This window comes from Clinocottus analis, unplaced genomic scaffold, assembly GCF_023055335.1.
Source record: "Clinocottus analis isolate CAN_PGR_092001 unplaced genomic scaffold, fCliAna1.0.p SCAF_10, whole genome shotgun sequence".
NCBI classification, from domain to species: domain Eukaryota; kingdom Metazoa; phylum Chordata; class Actinopteri; order Perciformes; family Cottidae; genus Clinocottus; species Clinocottus analis.
Window position 1 is genome coordinate 5,786,936 of NW_027175821.1, and position 18,424 is coordinate 5,805,359.

The following is an 18,424-nucleotide window of genomic DNA, read 5'->3' on the forward strand; positions in this document are numbered from 1 at the left end:
AAACAACCCCATCAGCTATGACATTGTCTTATTGTAGTATCGTTGAGTTACCTAGATTAAACATTAGCAAATCTATATATATATATATATATATATAAGAATATTTTTCTTTGTTTAATCCCTCAGATTAAGGTGATGCTAAAAAAGAAAGAAATGGTCCTAGTGCCTTTGCATTTCTAACATATAGGCTTCTATAATCCGGATTTCAGTGTCTCACTCGTATCTTCCTCATCTTGCCTCTCCTCATCCGCGAGATCACTGTCCTTCTGAGTGCATGTGTGTGTGTGTGTGTGTGTGTGTGTGTGTGTGTGTGTGTGTGTGTGTCTGTGAACGCGCGTGCGTGCGTGCGTAATACTAATCAAGGGGAGGGCTCGAGAATGAGAGCGATGTGCGCCCCGCGGACTCCTGCAGGCATCTCATTCAGACGAGCGGCGGCGGCGCACCGCGATGTCACACCGATCCGCTCCGAAACATCCAGCCGCGTGCAGCGCACATTTATGTCTCAGTTCAGGTTCATCAGGAGGAGCCGCCGGTCGTTAGAATGCGTCCAGGAGCGCGTCCTTCTCCTGCCGATGCCGTGCAGCCCTCCCTGTGTCTCTGCCTCCTAGTTTTCCTCCACTGTGCCGAGGCTGCTGCTCTCTCTGAAGGCGGTGTTTACGATGGTGAGTCTTGATTGTTTCCCGGAGCGACATTTAATGTGGAGCGTCCATGTCTCGCATCTGCATTGCTTTGCGGAGGAATGAAATGCAACGTCTTGTTGGGATAATTATGTTGTTTTGTTTTTTCTTCTGTTGTTGTTAAAAGTGACTCATCCTCATGATAAGGACACCTGAGTGTGATTTATTGTATTTTTGAGGACAGAGCAAACCAGACCCTTTTTATTATTTATTTCTATTCCGTTTGTGGTGAAAAGGCAACAACAAAAAAGTGACTCATCTAATGCATAAGTGAAAAAAAAAAAATCAATAGGTCATTTAAGTGCATATGCTGTAGGACCTCCCAGTATATTGAAATTTGAAATGTTTTTTCACCAGCAGAAGATAAGCAGGGTTCCCTGAGGAGCATCCTTGATCACGTACAGAGTTATGAGATTACTTATCCCAAATGGCTGCATCCTCACAGACACAGGAGGTCCGCCAACAACAAGGTGAGAGTGTAATAATAAATATATATATTTTTTTTTATAGAACACGGATACAAATCTTGGTATATGTAAGTACACTTTTGTTTGACCACTTTCTGCAATCCTTTCCCCTTTTCCAGCATCCTGCAGAGGCTCAGGTCCTGGTGTCCGCTGAGGGCCGAGAGCTCACACTACACCTGGAGAGGAACGGGTGAGTGATTTAAATGCCCCTCTGTGTTTCATTCAAAGGATTTAAGTTGTCTCTGGTAACCTTTGGTGCATGTTGAGTGCTCCTAGGATCCGGTACCAAAATGACACGAAAGCCCCCAAAAACATACATTCAAGACTTCTCTATCAAACTATTTGCATGCCTGAATGAAGTGTTTGGGAACATCCAACACTGAGCCACGTACAGTATTCTTAGACGGCCACGAGACGCCTCGACTTGTCCCGTGTATCTGACCAGATGTTAGCTGTCACATAGTACATTTATAAGGTCAGTGCCCTTGTGGGTGCCGAGAAGGGGGGATGGGGGGGGGGGGGGCGAAGGGAGGAAAAGAGGGTGATGTTTTTTTTTGACGACAGACGGACGACACCCGATCCCTGTGCCTTGGGCAAACAGGAAGTACGACCCTGCGTCTGCATCCAACATCCTGTAATCTGATGGAGTGGTTCCTGTCCAGCAAGAAATGGGACTAACCCGTTTAATGGACAGCGTGGTCGCTGGGTGGGACAGCAGGGGGAACTGGTGGTGACTACAGAGCTGTGGTTTATCACTCTTGGATTTGAGCCAGCACACAAGTGAATAGGAAAGCTTTCATGAACATTAGAAATGGAGTCCATTTTTTAAAATATTGTATTCTCTCTCTGTCACTCATTCACTCAAAGGCACACACGCGCACACACACGCGCACACACACACACACACACACACACACACACACACACACGCACACACACACACTAACAAACCGTGACTCCACTGTGTCTGACTGACCGTCCCCTGAGGGACTTGCCCCCCTGCTCTCCCTCCCCAGCAGGTGGTCACACTGTCAGATTTCCTCCTGGGCGAGGAATTTTAATCAATCACACACTCTGTGTGTGTGTGTGTGTGTGTGTGTGTGTGTGTGTGTGTGTGTGTGTGTGTGTGTGTGTGTGCGTGTGTTTAGGGGAAGACAAAGTTGGTTTGAGATTCAATGAGGGACAGAGATGGCGTCAACTGATATCTTTGCAGAGATCTAAGAAAGAGGAAATGCAAGAGAAAAAAATGAAATACATTTCAGTAGTGAGCAAGACGAATATATTTTGAAACCATTTTGTGGAACTTCTCAACGGTTTCCTGAAACAGGTTCAGGTTTCTTCACCCGTGCCAATTACTTCCGCTTCAGTTCCAGTCCTTTATTTCTCACGGGCAACACAATTACAGCGTCATGGGCAATACCATTTTTTGTCCAGGCTTCCTTTAAAATGCTCATACAAAAATATAGAGAGAAAATCACAATCAATCAAGTAACAATTAGAATGTAAGACATAATGAAATAGTACAAAAAAAAAGGAAATACTTGTAGAAACTAAACTGTGAGTTATCACAAAGCATACAAAAGAAGTTGGGGACATTTAACAAAGAAAAATGAAGTTAAAGCAGACATAGTTTTCATATTAAAGAAACGTAATCCTTTCATGCATTGTCTGAGAGCTTTATTGATGGAGGAAAAACATCCAGTTAATACTCTATTCTGCTTCATTTACGCAAATACTTGTACGCTCGTCTGCCACAATTCACTTCAGCACTGTATGAAAGTCATCATGGGCGGGAGAGGGGGGTCAAGCCAGGGGGAGGGTCCTGTGTTGTTTCTCTTTTTCTAAAGAGAGAGAGAGTAGTCTGGATTTATTTAGAAGTGCAGGTCTTTCAACATTCTCTCACCAGATTTATATTTTATGTCAGCCTTCCCTTGAATGCTCAAAGCTGTCGGCTGTGCTTGTTCAGTCATTCAGTTGCTGACAGAGCGGTTAAGTTTAGGAGCTTTTTGGCTTTTCGGAAAAGTAGTGGCTGTAATGTCTGAGAAACAATATGTGCAATTTGGTGGATATTATAAAAAATCACTGTTCCACTAAAAACATGATTAACTGATTTTGAAAGATTAAGAGAGAACGTGTTTTAAAAGTCGAGACTTTACTTTAACATTTTAGTCTTTGGATGACCTTATTTTTTTTTTAAATATTGAACTAAGTGTTTTACCATGCAAAGAAAGAGTCTCTCTGTGAGCAGACATTATTAAGAGAGGTGGAGCATTTCCCCAACCGCCAGTCAGTGTTTCTCTTCTCTCCAAGACCAAACAGCAAATCCAAGACTGGGTTACTGTTTTTTTTATTTTAAAAGTACCCTCTATTGGCCTAGCAGCAGTTTGTGTCACAGAAGATGGATGTTTGAGTATGGAGAGAAGCCAGAGAAAATGCTGCCAGCGTCCATCTCTTGTGTCCTGGCTACTCCCTCTTGTCCTCGTTGGCCGCGCAACTGTAACTCTGACACTCAGCAGATAAGGGAGAATCCAAAGTAGCAGAGAGATGATCTCCATCTATCTATCTATCTTGTCTTTCTGTTTATTCTCCTGCATTTTACTTCCATTTTTTGTTGCCCTCTCCCTTATAATTCCAATCTACATTCACTTCGCTGAACGTATCACTTAATCAAAACCTGTAGAGAGACTTAGCCGTGAATGTTTGTGGGCATCAGTACTCCCAGTGGCTGAAGCACAGATTCAACCCTTTAATGTCCTCCCCTGCCATGCTTGTCAACGTGCATGCGTGGGTCTTTTTTTCTCGGTTTGTACAAGCATCGCTGTTGGTGTCTATGTGTGTCTGCCTGAGCTTTTATCTTAATGAAAGGCTCCGCTGCTCCCGTAGAGGGTTGATTTGGTTAAGAGCCAGGCAGCGGCTAGTGTGCTGACTCAGGAGTGCAGGGAAAAAGGGATGTAAAAACAGGGAGTGAGTGGGGGAGGAAACAGTGTAAGAAAGTAGTGCACCGGAGGAGAAGGGTTGAGGTGAGAAAAGTCATGGAAAGCGGAAAGTGGCGACAGTTTGTGTCAGTTTGGGTGTAAGTAATGTGCGCACGGTTCAGATATGAATCATGTGGATGCTTCTGCTTCCTGTGAATGACTTTCTCTGTTCTTCTGTTTAATGCCCTTCCTGCACACCCTTAAGTGTATGAACCTGAATTGAGCACTCCCTTGCGAAATGCACACGTCATTGTTCCTAGTCTCCCCCTCGTCCACACCTCGTACGTCTTCCACTGTCCACTCTGAGAGCGAGCACCCCATTCTTTCCCATTGCTTTCCTCACCTCGTCCAATATTCCCCAGGGCTCTTGTGCAAATATGCATCTCCCACGTGCTCTCCGAGGTCAGGGTTTGAGGAGACTGTGGCCACACGCAGCCCGACGACACACATAGAAGCACCGCTTGTACACACACACACACACACGGCCGCCCTAAGGAACACTAACAAGGTTGAGAGCTCAGACCTGATGGATCACAGGTCTGGGGAGCAGAGAGCAGGGATGCATTCGCCTTGTCCTTGTTTCTATGTTTAGTCTCACAGTGGCTCAGTCCTGTCTGCTTTGATGTCTTAATGTAGGCCAGTGTGTTAGCCTGTGTGTTGGGGAAACACACACACACACACACACACACACACACACACACACCGGGCTCCACACCAAAGTACATTGGCCTCCCTGTGCAATAAAAGCCTCTTCATCATCGGTTGCAGAGTGGTACTTTGACTTTGCGTCAGCTTTCTCCCTCCACCCGCTTGCGGTGATGTCATCTGATCCTATGAGAGAATGCGACCCACTGACCCTCATGCATTACCCCCTCTCCCCCCATCACTATCTCCCAAGTACATTAGCATTACTCCCCCACCCTCATGAGGCTGAACCAAGCCTTTGTCTCAGCCTCACTGCCAGACAGTCTTGATTCAGCCAGTATTGCGATCCTCAATCACAGCATCTGTCTGAACACTGGACGACGTCCAAACTCGGTCGAGCTCTCCCGCCATCGCACAGCGCTGTTTGCAGTCTTGATTTGAAAGCTCTCACGGCCTTTAACAAAATGCAATTACACTCAAGAGTTGACTTTTTTTAGTCAAAAGGTTAGATGGGAGAGACTTTTAAGTCTGTAAGGTAAATATGAAACGACAACCAGCAGCTGCTTAGATTCTCTAACGTCACTGCACCTATTCTTACGTCCATACAAACAGTTTGTAGCAATGAATGAATGCCATCATTCTTTACTGCATTTAACTGCATGTGCATTGCACTTGTCTACTGGAGACACAGATAACTCAAATTGGAACTACGTTTGACTGCACCTGCAGGTTATTTTTGGGTGGTTCGTGCGGTTGTTTCTTCATCCTGGATGTCAGATGCATTGTTTCATCTTTCATCCAGTTCTTCACGGTTTAAATAAACCACCAGTTGGCAAGGGTACACTAGCTACGGCATTAAATAGTAATGCCAAAGGAGTTGTTGTCAGTGCCTCAACACATAAGGCAGTAACTGTATTAACCATCCACAGCATTTTTAGTTATGGAAAAAACAAAACTCAGCTGGCATTATGCTGTCAGTAGTGACATGGCTGGGTTAATAGCATGTTGTGTCTATATGTCACATAGCGGCATGTCATACAGTCTATGAGTGTACTCAGCTGCTGACTGGGAGAATCGGGGAGAATAGAGGACGTCTCCTCATGGAAGAAGGGATCCTTCCTGTATGGCAGCCGGGTGAAGCTCAATCAATCATCAGTCACTCCGCCATTAACTCTGCCTGTTAAAGCGACAGAGAGGGTGACACAGATGAGAGGAGTGCATGATGGGAATATCCGGAGAGTGGAAAGGAAGGCCAGATATAAATGCGGTTAGAAGGTCAAATCACAATTCGGGGGGTTACCCTGCGTAGGGTGACATCAGCCGGATACGTTACCACTGACTGATCATTTTAAAGTCTCCCAGCCACAGGGTTGTAATCTGTGAAGGGATGAAGCAGACGTTTTCTGTCTTTGTAATGCTTTCTGGCTGATTGCATCAACAGGCTGTCATTGTTTCAAGAGGCTTGTCTCCTTCGGGGCATCTGACGGAGGATAAAAGAAAAATCCCCATCTCCCCTTCATTTGTCTTCATCTTCCTTGAAAGGAATAGTTTGACATTTTGGGAAACGTGCTCACACTTACTTACCATACCGAAAGTTAGACGATAAGATCGATACTTCTCTCGTGTCTGTGTGCTAAATTTAAAGCTCGAGCAGCCGGTTAGCCTAGCTTAGCATGAAGACTTGAAACAGGGGAAAAGAGTTAGGTTGGCTCTGTCCAACAATAACAAAATCCGTCCCCTCTTAAGATCATTGATAAACACATCATTTCTTTAATACGTAAAAAAAGGCATGATGTTTCCTCCAGTGTTTATGCTATACTAAGCTAGCCAGCGTTTGGCTGTAGCCTTATATTTAATGGAGTGGAGATCAGGAGAATGGTATTGAAAAAAAACAATAAAAATTAGCGCTTTTTAAAAAAATATTGAGCTATTAATTTAACCTCACCCCAGTGATTTGCTTTTATTCTATCCTGCAAAGATGTCAAAGGAACAACAAAATACATAGCTATTACCCTGAGGTGAAACCACTGGCTGGCTGAAATGAAGGTGAAGATAAAGATCTTAGCGGGACATCTTGGGTCTGTTTCGTGTTTATTTAAAACTCAAGTCCATTCCGGTCTTTCGATCAGCACCACCAGAGACTTGTAGATTTCTCGAAAGCTTGATTCTACTGCAGTTACAGGCCGTTTGATGGATCTGAGTTTGACCGGAGGGAGGGATTTAGCGAGATGGAGCAAAAGAAAACCAGCTGTGAGGCAGGCAGAGTTTATGAATGAAAACAGGAAGAATGGATTGAGACAGAGCTGGAAGGAGAAAGACAGGAAAACAAGCATCTGTACGAGATGTAAATATTGGGCCGGTAGGTTGACAGAAGATTCACAGAAATGGCCCGAGCCTGAAGACACTCACTCAATCACTTACGCAGATGAAGAGGAAGAGGAATGTAATGTTTTTTTCACGATAAAATTGATGTTTCTCTCGGTATGTGTATGTTTCCCTTATTTATTAGCCTCTTCTGCACAGTCTGCATTGTATACTAATGGAGAAATTCCACTAATGGAGAAAAGAACAAGAGGACATTTGTAAATAATAGCCCTGTCAAGCAAATGCAGTCTGAACATACCAACAAATGTTTACTCTCAGCATTGGGAACTTACTATCTCTTACTTCAGCTCTCCAGAAAGAGAAAGGGGTCATTTGGGAAAGGTACATATGGATTTAGTTACAGTCCCCAAACCTTTCCACATTATTCCTTGTATATCCTCTTATCCTCTGCGAGGATCTTTGTCTAAATCTTTAAAGCAGTCTGGTCTTGTCTCTGTCAGAGTGAATGTTTTATGAGCTGTGGGCTGCTGGAAAAAAAAATCTGTCTTCTTCTATCTCCTCTGTTTCAACCAGCTTTTACTCTGTATATCTTTCACCATTGTTATTGCTGCTCTTTCAGGAGATTGAACATTTGACGCTACATATATTCTCTTGTAAATGGCCACTAAGTTTGTGCCATCTTCCACCAGGCAGCTGTTGGCCCCTGGATATCAGGAAATATGGTACACACCCGATGGAGCCCGCAGGTCCTCCTCTCCTGCCAGCGCTGTAAGTCTATGAGACAGTTTGATGCTCTTTAAATGCAGCGGGGAGCTGTAAGTGATCATACTGTAGAAGAGAAATGGATATGAGTGCAGTTTATCAAATCCTGTGGCGGGAGGATAACAGGCTGTGTGGTCATAAAATAATTTATGTTATGCTTACATAACGAGGGGCTCTGGTTGAATGACCGTCTCTCTTATCACTGTGCATGTGTTGAGCTTTAATTGTTTTGTGTTGCAGGGACACTGTTTCTACCACGGGGAGGTTCTGGGCATGAAAGGCTCAAGTGTTGCTGTGAGCACATGCGCAGGACTCAAGTAAGTAAAACTTCACCACGGGCTGTTTTCCTAAAGTTTTCAAATATTTAGACTTGGTCCCAATGGTGAAAGACATTTCTTTTTCAATTCTAAGAAGTGTCCCATAAGACTAAATCCCTCTAAAAGTAAAAAGCTGTTCTTTAAGACAGCTCCTACAGTTAAGAGCAAGGGGGAGAACTTTCTGTAGCTTCAGAATTGTTTCAGCTAAGAAGTACAGAGCTGCAAGAAACGGAGCCAAGAGTAGAGTTTTCCCGATTCTCAAAAGCAGGGAGTAACGGCTGCTGAATAAATCGTGGAAGGGAAGGTATTTGTGATTGATCTTACCAATAATTGGTTAGCGACACACGCTCAATAAATTAAAGCTTTCAGTTCCGTTAATGCTAATTTCACTGCCTCAGTTCTTGAACGGCTGACTTTTACTTACTATTTGATCACATTTTTGTCGCTAGAACACACATAAATACACATGTTACTGATGTTTAACATTATCTATTTTGATTAACTTGCCAAAATAGACATTGATCCAAATGATAGTGACATTTTCCAACTCTGAACATCACTATTTTCCCCATTCATGCATGTAAAAGGCTGATTAAAAACTCTTTCTTCATAAAAAAAAAAGCTTCCCTGATTACAGGAATCAGGTTTTACAACCTTTAAGAAATCAGGTTATTGCAGATTGCACATCAGAGTCCAGCACAACTCTTTCCCCCAGTTAGGGATCCTCACTATCACTGTTTGACCTCTCGAAGAGAATCCTCAGATTGCTTGTGAACATGATTTTGTAGATGAAAAGAACCAAAGCCTGCACAACAGTCCAGCCTGTGATCAAGCCGTGGCTGAGTAGATAAGGTGACAGGAAGCAGTTGTGTGCAGTGTCTTGTGCAGTCCATTAGGTCAGTAGGTCATTGGCTCGGGAGTTGGTTCATTGAGTACAGCTCAGTACGGAGATCCTGTGTTTTCTCCTGGTGTCCATCCAGGGCAGCTGATCCTTCCTGCAAGAAACACCGGCAGCCGTGCAGGAAGTGGAAAGCATTGACTGAAATCTTAGCCATATGTGTGTTGTTGTGGGTTCAGAGCTCTGCATCTGGAGGAGGACTGAATTAATACATCTTCTTATGAATGTACATTCTCTGGAGAAATGCAAACGCAGCATGGAGACATTGACATGCGGGCGTCTGACCTCTCCAGATGCTCGCTACAGCTGCTTGACCTGCATGCTCACATGTTTGTGTACAGACATCTGTGTTTATGAGCGGTTTTGAGAAGAAGCCAAAAGAATGTGTACCGCTCTGTCTGCAACCAGCTGATTTCCCCTTATAAACAGCAGTAAATCGCTTTATAACTTTGCTCTGCTCCACCCATCCGTAAAACCACCACAGCTAAATAAAAAAGAAACCCAAACTGACATGCAGCCGTGTGGATAAATTACCCACGCTTCAGTCTGACAATGCAGGGAAGTGTTAGGAGTTACACTTAACGTGATGTTTTATAAGATTTAATTACAACATTTGCTGTAGCTCGACCGTCACACCACAGTGTGCAAACGGACAGACGGATCGTTGAGCCACATCGATTTCCTCGAGCTATGACTGGATGGCACCATCGACAGTGTCTTGTTTCCACAGGGGACTGATTTCTCTCAACACAAGCGTCAGCTACCTGATAGAGCCGCTTCCGGTTTCCACGGGTGCGCAGCAGCAGCAGCACGCCGTGTTCAGAGCCGAGACTCTCCATCTACCCGGAGGTAGCTGCTCGCATCACTATGGCAACGGGGAGCATGAGGAGGGGCTCAGCGACTTCATCCATGGAATGATGTCACCGCCGAGCGTGCGGGTGAGCTGCGGCAGGACAATGGGCCAAAATCACGTGCCCGCGAAATACTTTCGCAAGCTTTACACAAATCATGACAATATTGTCGCCACAAATTCTGTTTCTGTTTTTTAGGAAAAAAGAGACCTGAGCCAGAATATGAAGTACGTGGAGCTGCTGATAGTGGCAGACAAGGCTGAGGTGAGCTCACAGTTGTGGATTTGGTCATATTTGGCCACTTTTTAACTCGACAAGCAATACAAAAGGATGTGGGAGGACAGGTATCCGGAGAGCACGAAAGCAGCATTCTGTAATATGGGTGTGGAGCGAAGTGTGAATGGTTGTCTGTCTCTAAATGTGTCAGCCCTTTGGTGAACCCCGCCTCTCACCCAATGTCTGCTGGGATCGGCTCCAGCCCCCTTGTCACTCTCGGGGGTAAGCCAGTACAGCTAGATGAATAGATGTGGAAATGTAATGAGCTATTTATATGCAGCGTACATTGTAAATTTCAGTAATACAATAAACTTAAATATAGAATACGTCAGTAAATTGCTCACATCGCTCTATTTAGAGCAAGTGGTGGTAAATGTAAAGATCTGAATCACATCCTGTTTTCTTCTGAAATTCGTGAAGAAACAGTGTGGGTGTGTCTATTCGTGTACCATGTGGTTTCTGTGGTTTGCAGTTTGAGAAGCATGGGAGTGATCTCCAGAAGACCAAACTGAAATTACTGGAGGCGGCCAACTTGGTTGACAAGGTATAGCAGCTGCTGCAAAACATAAATACCTCAAACAGATTAATCCGATTCATCTTACCCGTGTCGAGGAAGTGACGAGTCAAGTTCTCTGTCACTTCTCCTGTCCACACCCACAGTACTACAAGGCCTTGAGCATCCGCGTGGCGTTGATCGGCCTGGAGGTGTGGAACAGCCAGGACATGATCAGCGTTTCAGACAACCCTCACAGCACTCTGGCAGCGTTCCTGTCCTGGAGAGGCAAACAGCTCCGCACGCTGCCCAATGACAACGCTCAGCTCATCACGTCAGTGTTTGTCTCTCCATTCATTTTCCCATTCGTCACCATACACACTCCCCAACGTTAGTGTCCCACCTATGTCCTCTTAGCCTCCTGTCCCGTGGGGTAGATCAGATCTCTCAATTGATTCTATGTTCATTGTGCGAGACAATAACTATCACCAGTTGTAACCCCAGTGGGCCGTTGTCCAGCTGGAATGAATCACCAGTGGCGTTTTGTGTCTCCAGGGGGAAGGGCTTCCAAGGCACCACCATTGGGCTGGCGCCTCTCAAAGCCATGTGCTCTGACTACCAGTCCGGTGGAGTGAACACGGTGAGAGACAAGAGTCTAAACAAACATTAAATCCCCCGCACTTGAATAGATATCCAGATGGGGTGGCTGTAACTCATGTGGTTCAAGGGGTCAGGCAGTTATTGTCAATCGGTAGTTTTATCTCTAGCTCTTCCTGAACTGCTCAAGACTACGTGGAAAAAAGACAGAAATATGTTTGTCTGATACATACATATGGTTCAACAAGCCTCTGTGGCGTTGAAGCTTTTAAGAAGAATTTAATGACATGAACCCCAAATTGTATGGCCAATATGTTTGTGCGGAAAACATTTAATAACCAAAAGCATATCCCAGATTAATATACCGGTTGCGTCATACTCACTATGTTTTCACTTTGTCACACACAACGTATATAATTAGCCGTGTATATTAGGTTAGTATTGTGGAAACGCCAGCATGTCCTGAAGTAATCTTTGACTCTTTTTCTTCTTCTTTTCAATAGGACCACTCCGAGTCAGCTGTGGGTGTAGCAGCCACCATGGCACACGAGATGGGCCACAACTTCGGCATGAGCCACGACAGTACAGGCTGCTGCCAGGCCAAGGCCGAAGACGGAGGTTGCATCATGGCTGCTGCTACCGGGTACGATACGCAAGTGTCCTCCAACCAAACCAATGGCCGCTAATAAACTATAAGGGGACAGAAAAACTCATGATTTGAGCGATGACATTGGATTTCAATCAAGTTTGCATGATGTGTTTGTCTTCCTCACCACGCACCAGCCATCCATTTCCACGTGTATTCAATGGTTGCAACCTGAAGGAGCTAAAGAGCTACCTGAGCTCTGGAGGAGGGAAGTGTCTCTTCAACCTGCCAAACACCAGATCCATCTATGGAGGGCAGCGCTGCGGCAACGGTTACCTGGAGGATGGAGAAGAATGTGACTGTGGAGAGGAAGAGGTGTGTTGTGTCTCCTGTAATGTTGCCATACATATTTTCCTTGCATGTTTTTGCCCGGACTCCTGACTCTACACTCTTTGTGCAGGAGTGTACAAGTCCCTGCTGTAACGCCAACAACTGTACTCTGAAAGCTGGAGCCGAGTGTGCCCACGGCGTCTGCTGTCATAACTGCAAGGTACCAACATCCATCTGACATTCACAACAACCCAAATCTGATGAACATCCCATGATGGATGTGTCCCATGGGCTAATTCTCACTATGCAATGAATATTTTAGCAATTGAAATATAGCTCTCATTTCTGTCTACATATATCTCTCTGCAGTGTGTTTTCTAACCCTCCTTCCTTCTCTTCGTCTCTGCCCAGTTGAAAAGCCCAGGTGTGTTGTGCCGCGCGCCCTCGGGCTCGTGCGACCTGCCAGAGTACTGCGATGGGAAGGAAGAATCTTGTCCTGCTAATTTCTATTTAGTGGACGGTACGTCGTGTGCAGGCGGGCAGGCCTACTGTTACACCGGCATGTGTCTGACCCTGGAGCAGCAGTGTCGCTCCCTCTGGGGACGAGGTGGGTAAACTGAACGCTTATAATTTATACACATTTTGTCCCAAGAGGGGTTCTGTATATTTGGATCACATGCAGCGTATACAATATTGTAAATGTAGCATATTTCATACATGCGTATACACTCAGTTTCCACTGCATTGGGTACAGCTAGTTAAAACTAATGCAGTCTAATTGCAAATTAAGACAAATTCTCGACACACTATTCCAAAAAATATATGTTAACAATTTGTTAATGAACAAATTGTATTATTTGATGCCCAATTTGAAAGAAGCCATGTGCCTCCTACTGTCCTGACAGCATGTGACATCTACACAAGTTGTGTATTTGTATGCACTGTTTGTGGTCAAAGATTAAGTTAGATTTTGAATATGTTTTTAAGTTCAATTAAATCAAAAATCCTGTTCTCCTTCAGTTATCATGGCATGATGGAATAATAAAGGTTTCAATGAGATAATCAGTTTATATGCGGGTAAAAAAATATCTCAAAAGAGCACGCGCACAATTTTAGCCATCAAGCGATCCCATATTTTATCTTCAGTGCAGATAAACATGTAGTTTAGAGTGGATATGCCGAGTAGAGTTAGCGATGACGCCTCAGTGGGTCACAGGATTAGGGGTTGTTATTGGACAGTGTCCGTATTCACGTTGCGACACAGCCTCCCTGGAGAGTCTTTGTAGTACCACAGGAGCCACACTGCACCGTAAGGGATGCCATCTGTTCTCCATCAGGTGGTCACATTACACACTGTGCACACATATACTGCGTGTGTGTGTTTGTGTGCAGACGTATTCATGTGTTTCTGTGCACTTTCTCCCCTCCCACCACAGATGGCCGCCCGGCCCCTGACCTGTGCTTTAAGAAAGTAAACGAAGCTGGGGACATGTACGGGAACTGTGGCAAAGATCTGTTTGGGAAGTACAGGAGGTGTAAGGAAAGGTGAAGATTTGAAAAAATGTGGTTTATATACTCTATCTATGATATTGATCTATATTTCCTGTGAATGGCCAGTCTCACCAAACTGATGATAGCCTTTTTTTTTTTTGTCTCTGCCAGGGATGCTCAATGTGGGAAAATCCAGTGTTTAACCTCAGCATCGAAGCCCATTGAGAACAGCGCTGTGCGCATAGAAACCACTGTCAGCGTGGGCAACAAGAAGATCCAGTGTATGGGAACACATGTGTACAAGCCGGGGCACGGGGATGAGGAGGGGCAGGGGGACACTCTGGACCCGGGCCTGGTCATGACGGGCACAAAGTGCGGTGTTGACTCGGTGAGATTTATTCAGTGGAATCTATTGTGGCAGAGAGCACCTGCTTGAGATGTCTATTACCTTGTCAAAAAGCCACATTTAATGGTTCTTATTTAGTAACTCTGCGGCTCCAGTCTTTGTGATGTGCATAAATAAAACTGGTACCACTTATAGCAACTACTTGATTCATTAACCCTTTGTCTGACTCTCATCCCCCCACAACTCTCTTTCAATAGATTTGCTTTAATGGAGAATGCCGCAATGCATCTTTCCTCAGAGCTGATGAGTGCAATGCCAAGTGCAATGGGCACGGGGTAAGTTTGTGTGTGTGGGTGTGCGTGTGCGTGTGCGTAAGTGTGAGTGGAGGAAGGATGCTGGGAAGATAATTTTCCAAAGAGTGTTGGGGGAAGATTTGGCTGCCAGCCCGCTTATATGAACAAGCTTGGCAGTCGTACAAGATGCATTTAGATCTTTCACTTAATCAAAGCAGCAATACTTTGTATGAAAGAAAAAATATCCCAGTACAAGTAATGTATTCTCAATCTTGCTCAAAATTAAAATAAATTATCAGAAAAATGTATTTAAAGTAACTTGTCAGATAAATGTGGTAGAGTAAAAATTACATTATTTTTAATGTAGAAGTATAAAGTAGCAGAAAATTCAAATAAATAACAATTTTAATGTGTTATACTTAAATGCTCTTCCATGTCACCACTGAACCTTTTTTCCTCTTCAGAATCATTTCAATGAATCGATCATTGAAATGATTTTGACGTACTTCTCTAGTGTACTTTCGCGTCGTTCATGCCTAAATATGCATGTCAAAGTAATGAAAATAACATGTTTTGTTGTACATTTTAACGTGTAATATGTTCTTTCGCCAGCTGTGCAACAACAATCACAACTGCCACTGTGACGCAGGCTGGGCTCCTCCTCTGTGTGACCAAAAGGGGTCAGGTGGGAGTGTCAACAGTGGACCTGTCATCAGCCACAGTGAGACACTTATTCATATAGAATTTTCTTCTACTGACAGTTTAGAATATGTCCTTGAAATTATGCCATTTTCTGACTATTGTCTGATGTTCTATGGCAAACAGGCAATCTCCTTCCAGTCCTGGTGGTCCTGCCCTTGGTTCTCTTTGTGGTTTTGTGTGCTGTTGGACTCTGGTGCTGCTACAGACATAAACTCCACCCACTGAAAACCTTCGCTCCATCTCCAATATCAAGGTATGGCATTCTGGAAGATAAAATACCAATGACAATTTACTTTCTATTTTTGTGTGGCTGTGTAAATACCTTTTTATTTATGTTTTAACCCTCAGAAGTGCAGTCCCGGTCGAGGGAAAGCTTCTGGTTGACGGCCACGTGAGCGGTCATGCAAACCCAATATTTTTGCTAAAAAAACAAGACTCAGACCACCTGGTAAAGAAGCGCCCACTGTGACTCAATACTGCCAATCTCTATTGTTTGTGCATATTCAAAGAACGACTGAACTGTGTTATGGTTGCTTTCTTCCACAGGGGAAGCCCTCACCTCGCCCGAGCCCGTCCTGCTCAACTCGGTCCAGACTCGCTATTGTGCGTCCGGCAGTGAAGCCTCCTCCCGTACCTGCGTACGCTGCAGAGCAGAAAGAGCCAACACCTGAGCCCCAGATCCAGCCTGTAGACAGACGATGCTCTCCTCAGGGTTACACGCCGCCTTTGGTTAAATCAGCGCAGCTCACCGTGCAGAAGCGAAACCAAGCCCCTCCACCACCTTCGGGACGCCCGCCTTTACCTTCCTTGGATGCCAAAACCCACCACCCAAAGCAGTCACTCGAACCTAAGCCCAGGCCAGACCCCCCAAACAGACCTCCGCCACCTTGCCCTGTCAACAGGCTATCAGGGGTGAGTAGGATTGTACGTGTTTGAAGAAGGACAATTTTCCTCTAGTTGACTGGCTGTGAAATGTCTGTTTTGTTATTTCAATGCAGGAACTGCAACAAATGAAAGGCCTGCAGGTTACCACCAACGCCCTGCAGAGAGGGAAAGCTGCGTTGGCTCCATCTGCTGGACAGAAAAAGCTCAACAGGTAATTTATCTGCTGACATTTTGTAATGTAAATCTGTACAAAGTCCTTGTTAACTTCTCTTTTTTTGTCCTTATAGAAACTAAGAGCTCAGGGAGACGTTGGGGACCACCACTTACATTAATGGATTGTGTCACACTGTCTTTTTGAATATTAGCGGCTGACAAGGAAACTGTAGGATCTGATGTATACTTAACACTCTGTGGTTTACAGTGTGCTTACACTCATGTATTGAAGGACAAGTGTTGAATCACAGCAAGTCATAGTACATATCACAATGAGTGCATTTTAAGTCTTCAATCTTTTAAGATTCATGCTTGACATGTGTTTTGGTAAATTAGCGCTATGTGTCTGCTTTCACAACTAGAAATAGCAAAACCCTCTGAATTATTTTCCCAAAAGTTAATGGAAATGTGAAGCTGTTCTACATGTGCAGCAGTGTTGAAAAACTGTTCCAGGAGTATTTATTTGCAAAGTAAAATGAATGTTTACAATGTAGCCCATGTACAAGACATGGTGTCTCTTTAAGAGCATCAGCTGTAAAGGGATATCTTATATTAAGAAAAGATGCCAATATTGAAGTGCTTACGCTTCTTATGTGTGAATAAGATTGGGATTTTAACTGGACTATATGGGACCAGTAAAAGCTCTCAATGCATGCTGTAATATTTGCTTATGATGATAAGAGAGAGATATAGATATCTGATATGTAGCAGGAAATGGTAGGGTTTTCTTATTAGCTTTGTTTTAGTGATTTTATACTGTCGTGGTCTTGCACTTTGAGCAATCGTTTTAGTGTCAAATACTCTGAAAGCCTGCAGAAGGTGAGTATTTGATGAAGACTTTGGGTGATGTATCACTTTAAGGCGACCACTTAAGCCCACACTGATTCTTAGTTCTATCACTGACTGTCAGTGATGAATTCCTCTATGTCCATGGCATCATTTTAAATAATTTCACATTGATAAATAAATATGAGCTATAGTTTTATTTACACGTGTCAGGTAAACATCAATAATAATTTTGCATGTTTGTCCTACTCTGTTACTGAAACTGTTCAGTGGGAGTTCCCTTGTGACCAAAATGCTATAAACTTCGTCCTCTATCTGAGAAGACATGTATCCCATGCTGTGTTACAGGGATAACTTTGTAATTACTGTGAGGTACTGTTCAAAAACCGTGGTCCGTTTGACCATTTGGGAGATTGCCCGGTTTTATCCGTAATATGTAAACAGTCTGTCAGCTGCCATGTTTTACCTTCTTATCAGATCTATGCAAACCCTGGCACTGTGCAGCACTGTGCAACACTGTGTCTTCAACTTGAATTCAAACAAACACACGGGGAAATAAAAAATAAATAATGGTATACATTTTAATTGGTCGTGTTTTGTCAACGCTTGTTGTTCATCGCTGCATTCAAACACTGGCTGGATTCAAACACTGGATTCAAAGAAGTGTTTGACATTAGTACAGTTCTTTCAGCTCTATTGTTGCTAAAGAAAAGTACATTGTTTGAATATAATAATTCCTAAACAGTTGAATACCGCATGGACTTTGTATTTTGTGCATAATGTGTGAAGATAAAAAAAAAAAGAAACACGTTTATATTTAGTTAAATGCAACTCACATTCTAGCCACTTGGAGGCAGCGCAACAACCTGGAAGCACAACATGGAGACATCACATTATGGTGTTGATATAGCGAACATTCCAGAAAACTGTTGCTCATGTGAACTTACATTTTATGACGTGCACACGAGGCAGAAGCAGAGCACCATTAACACCCATTTGGAGTCGTGTTTTTAGCCACATGAAAGATGTAAGTCTCTCACTCACTCGACGTTTAGTTCATGTTCAGTGGCCACGCAGTACCTGGGAGGATGTCTGACCCCTCAGCTACCAAATGGTGACCTTCTGTTCACCTGCTGGTTCCTAACGTTGTCCTGTCTGATGTCTGGTGCCAGATAACATGTAATGTGCAGTGGGTTTATCAGAGCTCTTCCACTCAGATGGCAACCTTAAGACTGATCAGCCTTTATTTGTTATACCGATTTATACCAAATAGAGGTGGTACATTCAAATCACTTCCTTGGTCCCCTTATGGGGAATTTGTTATTTTTGGTTGTGTATGAGGCCTTTGATGTCATAGTGCGTTTCCTCTGCTTATAAAAGGATCGATCATAAATCGATAGTGTATAGTATGTGTAAATGACACCCCCTCTAAGCACTGCTGGAAATGCCGAAAGGTGCCTGCCCTTTAGCTCTCCACATCCTTCACTGAGATGAAAGCTCTCTGATTTA

General features: G+C 43.9%; 1 protein-coding gene across 2 annotated transcripts; it reads left to right on the top strand.

The window, feature by feature from the left end:
• The first annotated feature begins 392 nt into the window (after nucleotides 1-392).
• On the top strand, nucleotides 393-17,480 carry adam19b (ADAM metallopeptidase domain 19b). 2 transcript variants are annotated; one of them, XM_068588645.1, is made up of 23 exons: nucleotides 393-662; nucleotides 1,035-1,147; nucleotides 1,264-1,334; nucleotides 7,779-7,857; nucleotides 8,092-8,168; nucleotides 9,797-10,004; nucleotides 10,116-10,181; nucleotides 10,666-10,737; nucleotides 10,854-11,020; nucleotides 11,242-11,326; nucleotides 11,787-11,926; nucleotides 12,067-12,244; nucleotides 12,330-12,419; nucleotides 12,611-12,806; nucleotides 13,636-13,744; nucleotides 13,862-14,078; nucleotides 14,294-14,371; nucleotides 14,942-15,050; nucleotides 15,155-15,284; nucleotides 15,380-15,479; nucleotides 15,578-15,943; nucleotides 16,030-16,127; nucleotides 16,204-17,480. In XM_068588645.1, exons 1-23 carry the CDS (start codon nucleotides 542-544, stop codon nucleotides 16,208-16,210), a joined length of 2,877 nt encoding a protein of 958 aa, XP_068444746.1. In that variant the 5' UTR covers nucleotides 393-541; the 3' UTR covers nucleotides 16,211-17,480. The 2 variants fall into 2 exon arrangements, with proteins under 2 accessions (XP_068444746.1, XP_068444755.1); XM_068588654.1 differs by having other exon boundaries at nucleotides 1,038-1,147.
• Nucleotides 17,481-18,424: the final 944 nt, after the last annotated feature.

Excerpts from the sequence above, each read along its gene's own strand:
- adam19b (XM_068588645.1), top strand. The coding sequence starts at position 542 with ATGCGTCCAGGAGCGCGTCCTTCTCCTGCCGATGCCGTGCAGCCCTCC. Across the intron at positions 8,169-9,796 it reads AGCACATGCGCAGGACTCAA|GGGACTGATTTCTCTCAACA; the intron begins GTAAGTAAAACT and ends TTGTTTCCACAG. Across the intron at positions 11,021-11,241 it reads GACAACGCTCAGCTCATCAC|GGGGAAGGGCTTCCAAGGCA; the intron begins GTCAGTGTTTGT and ends TTGTGTCTCCAG.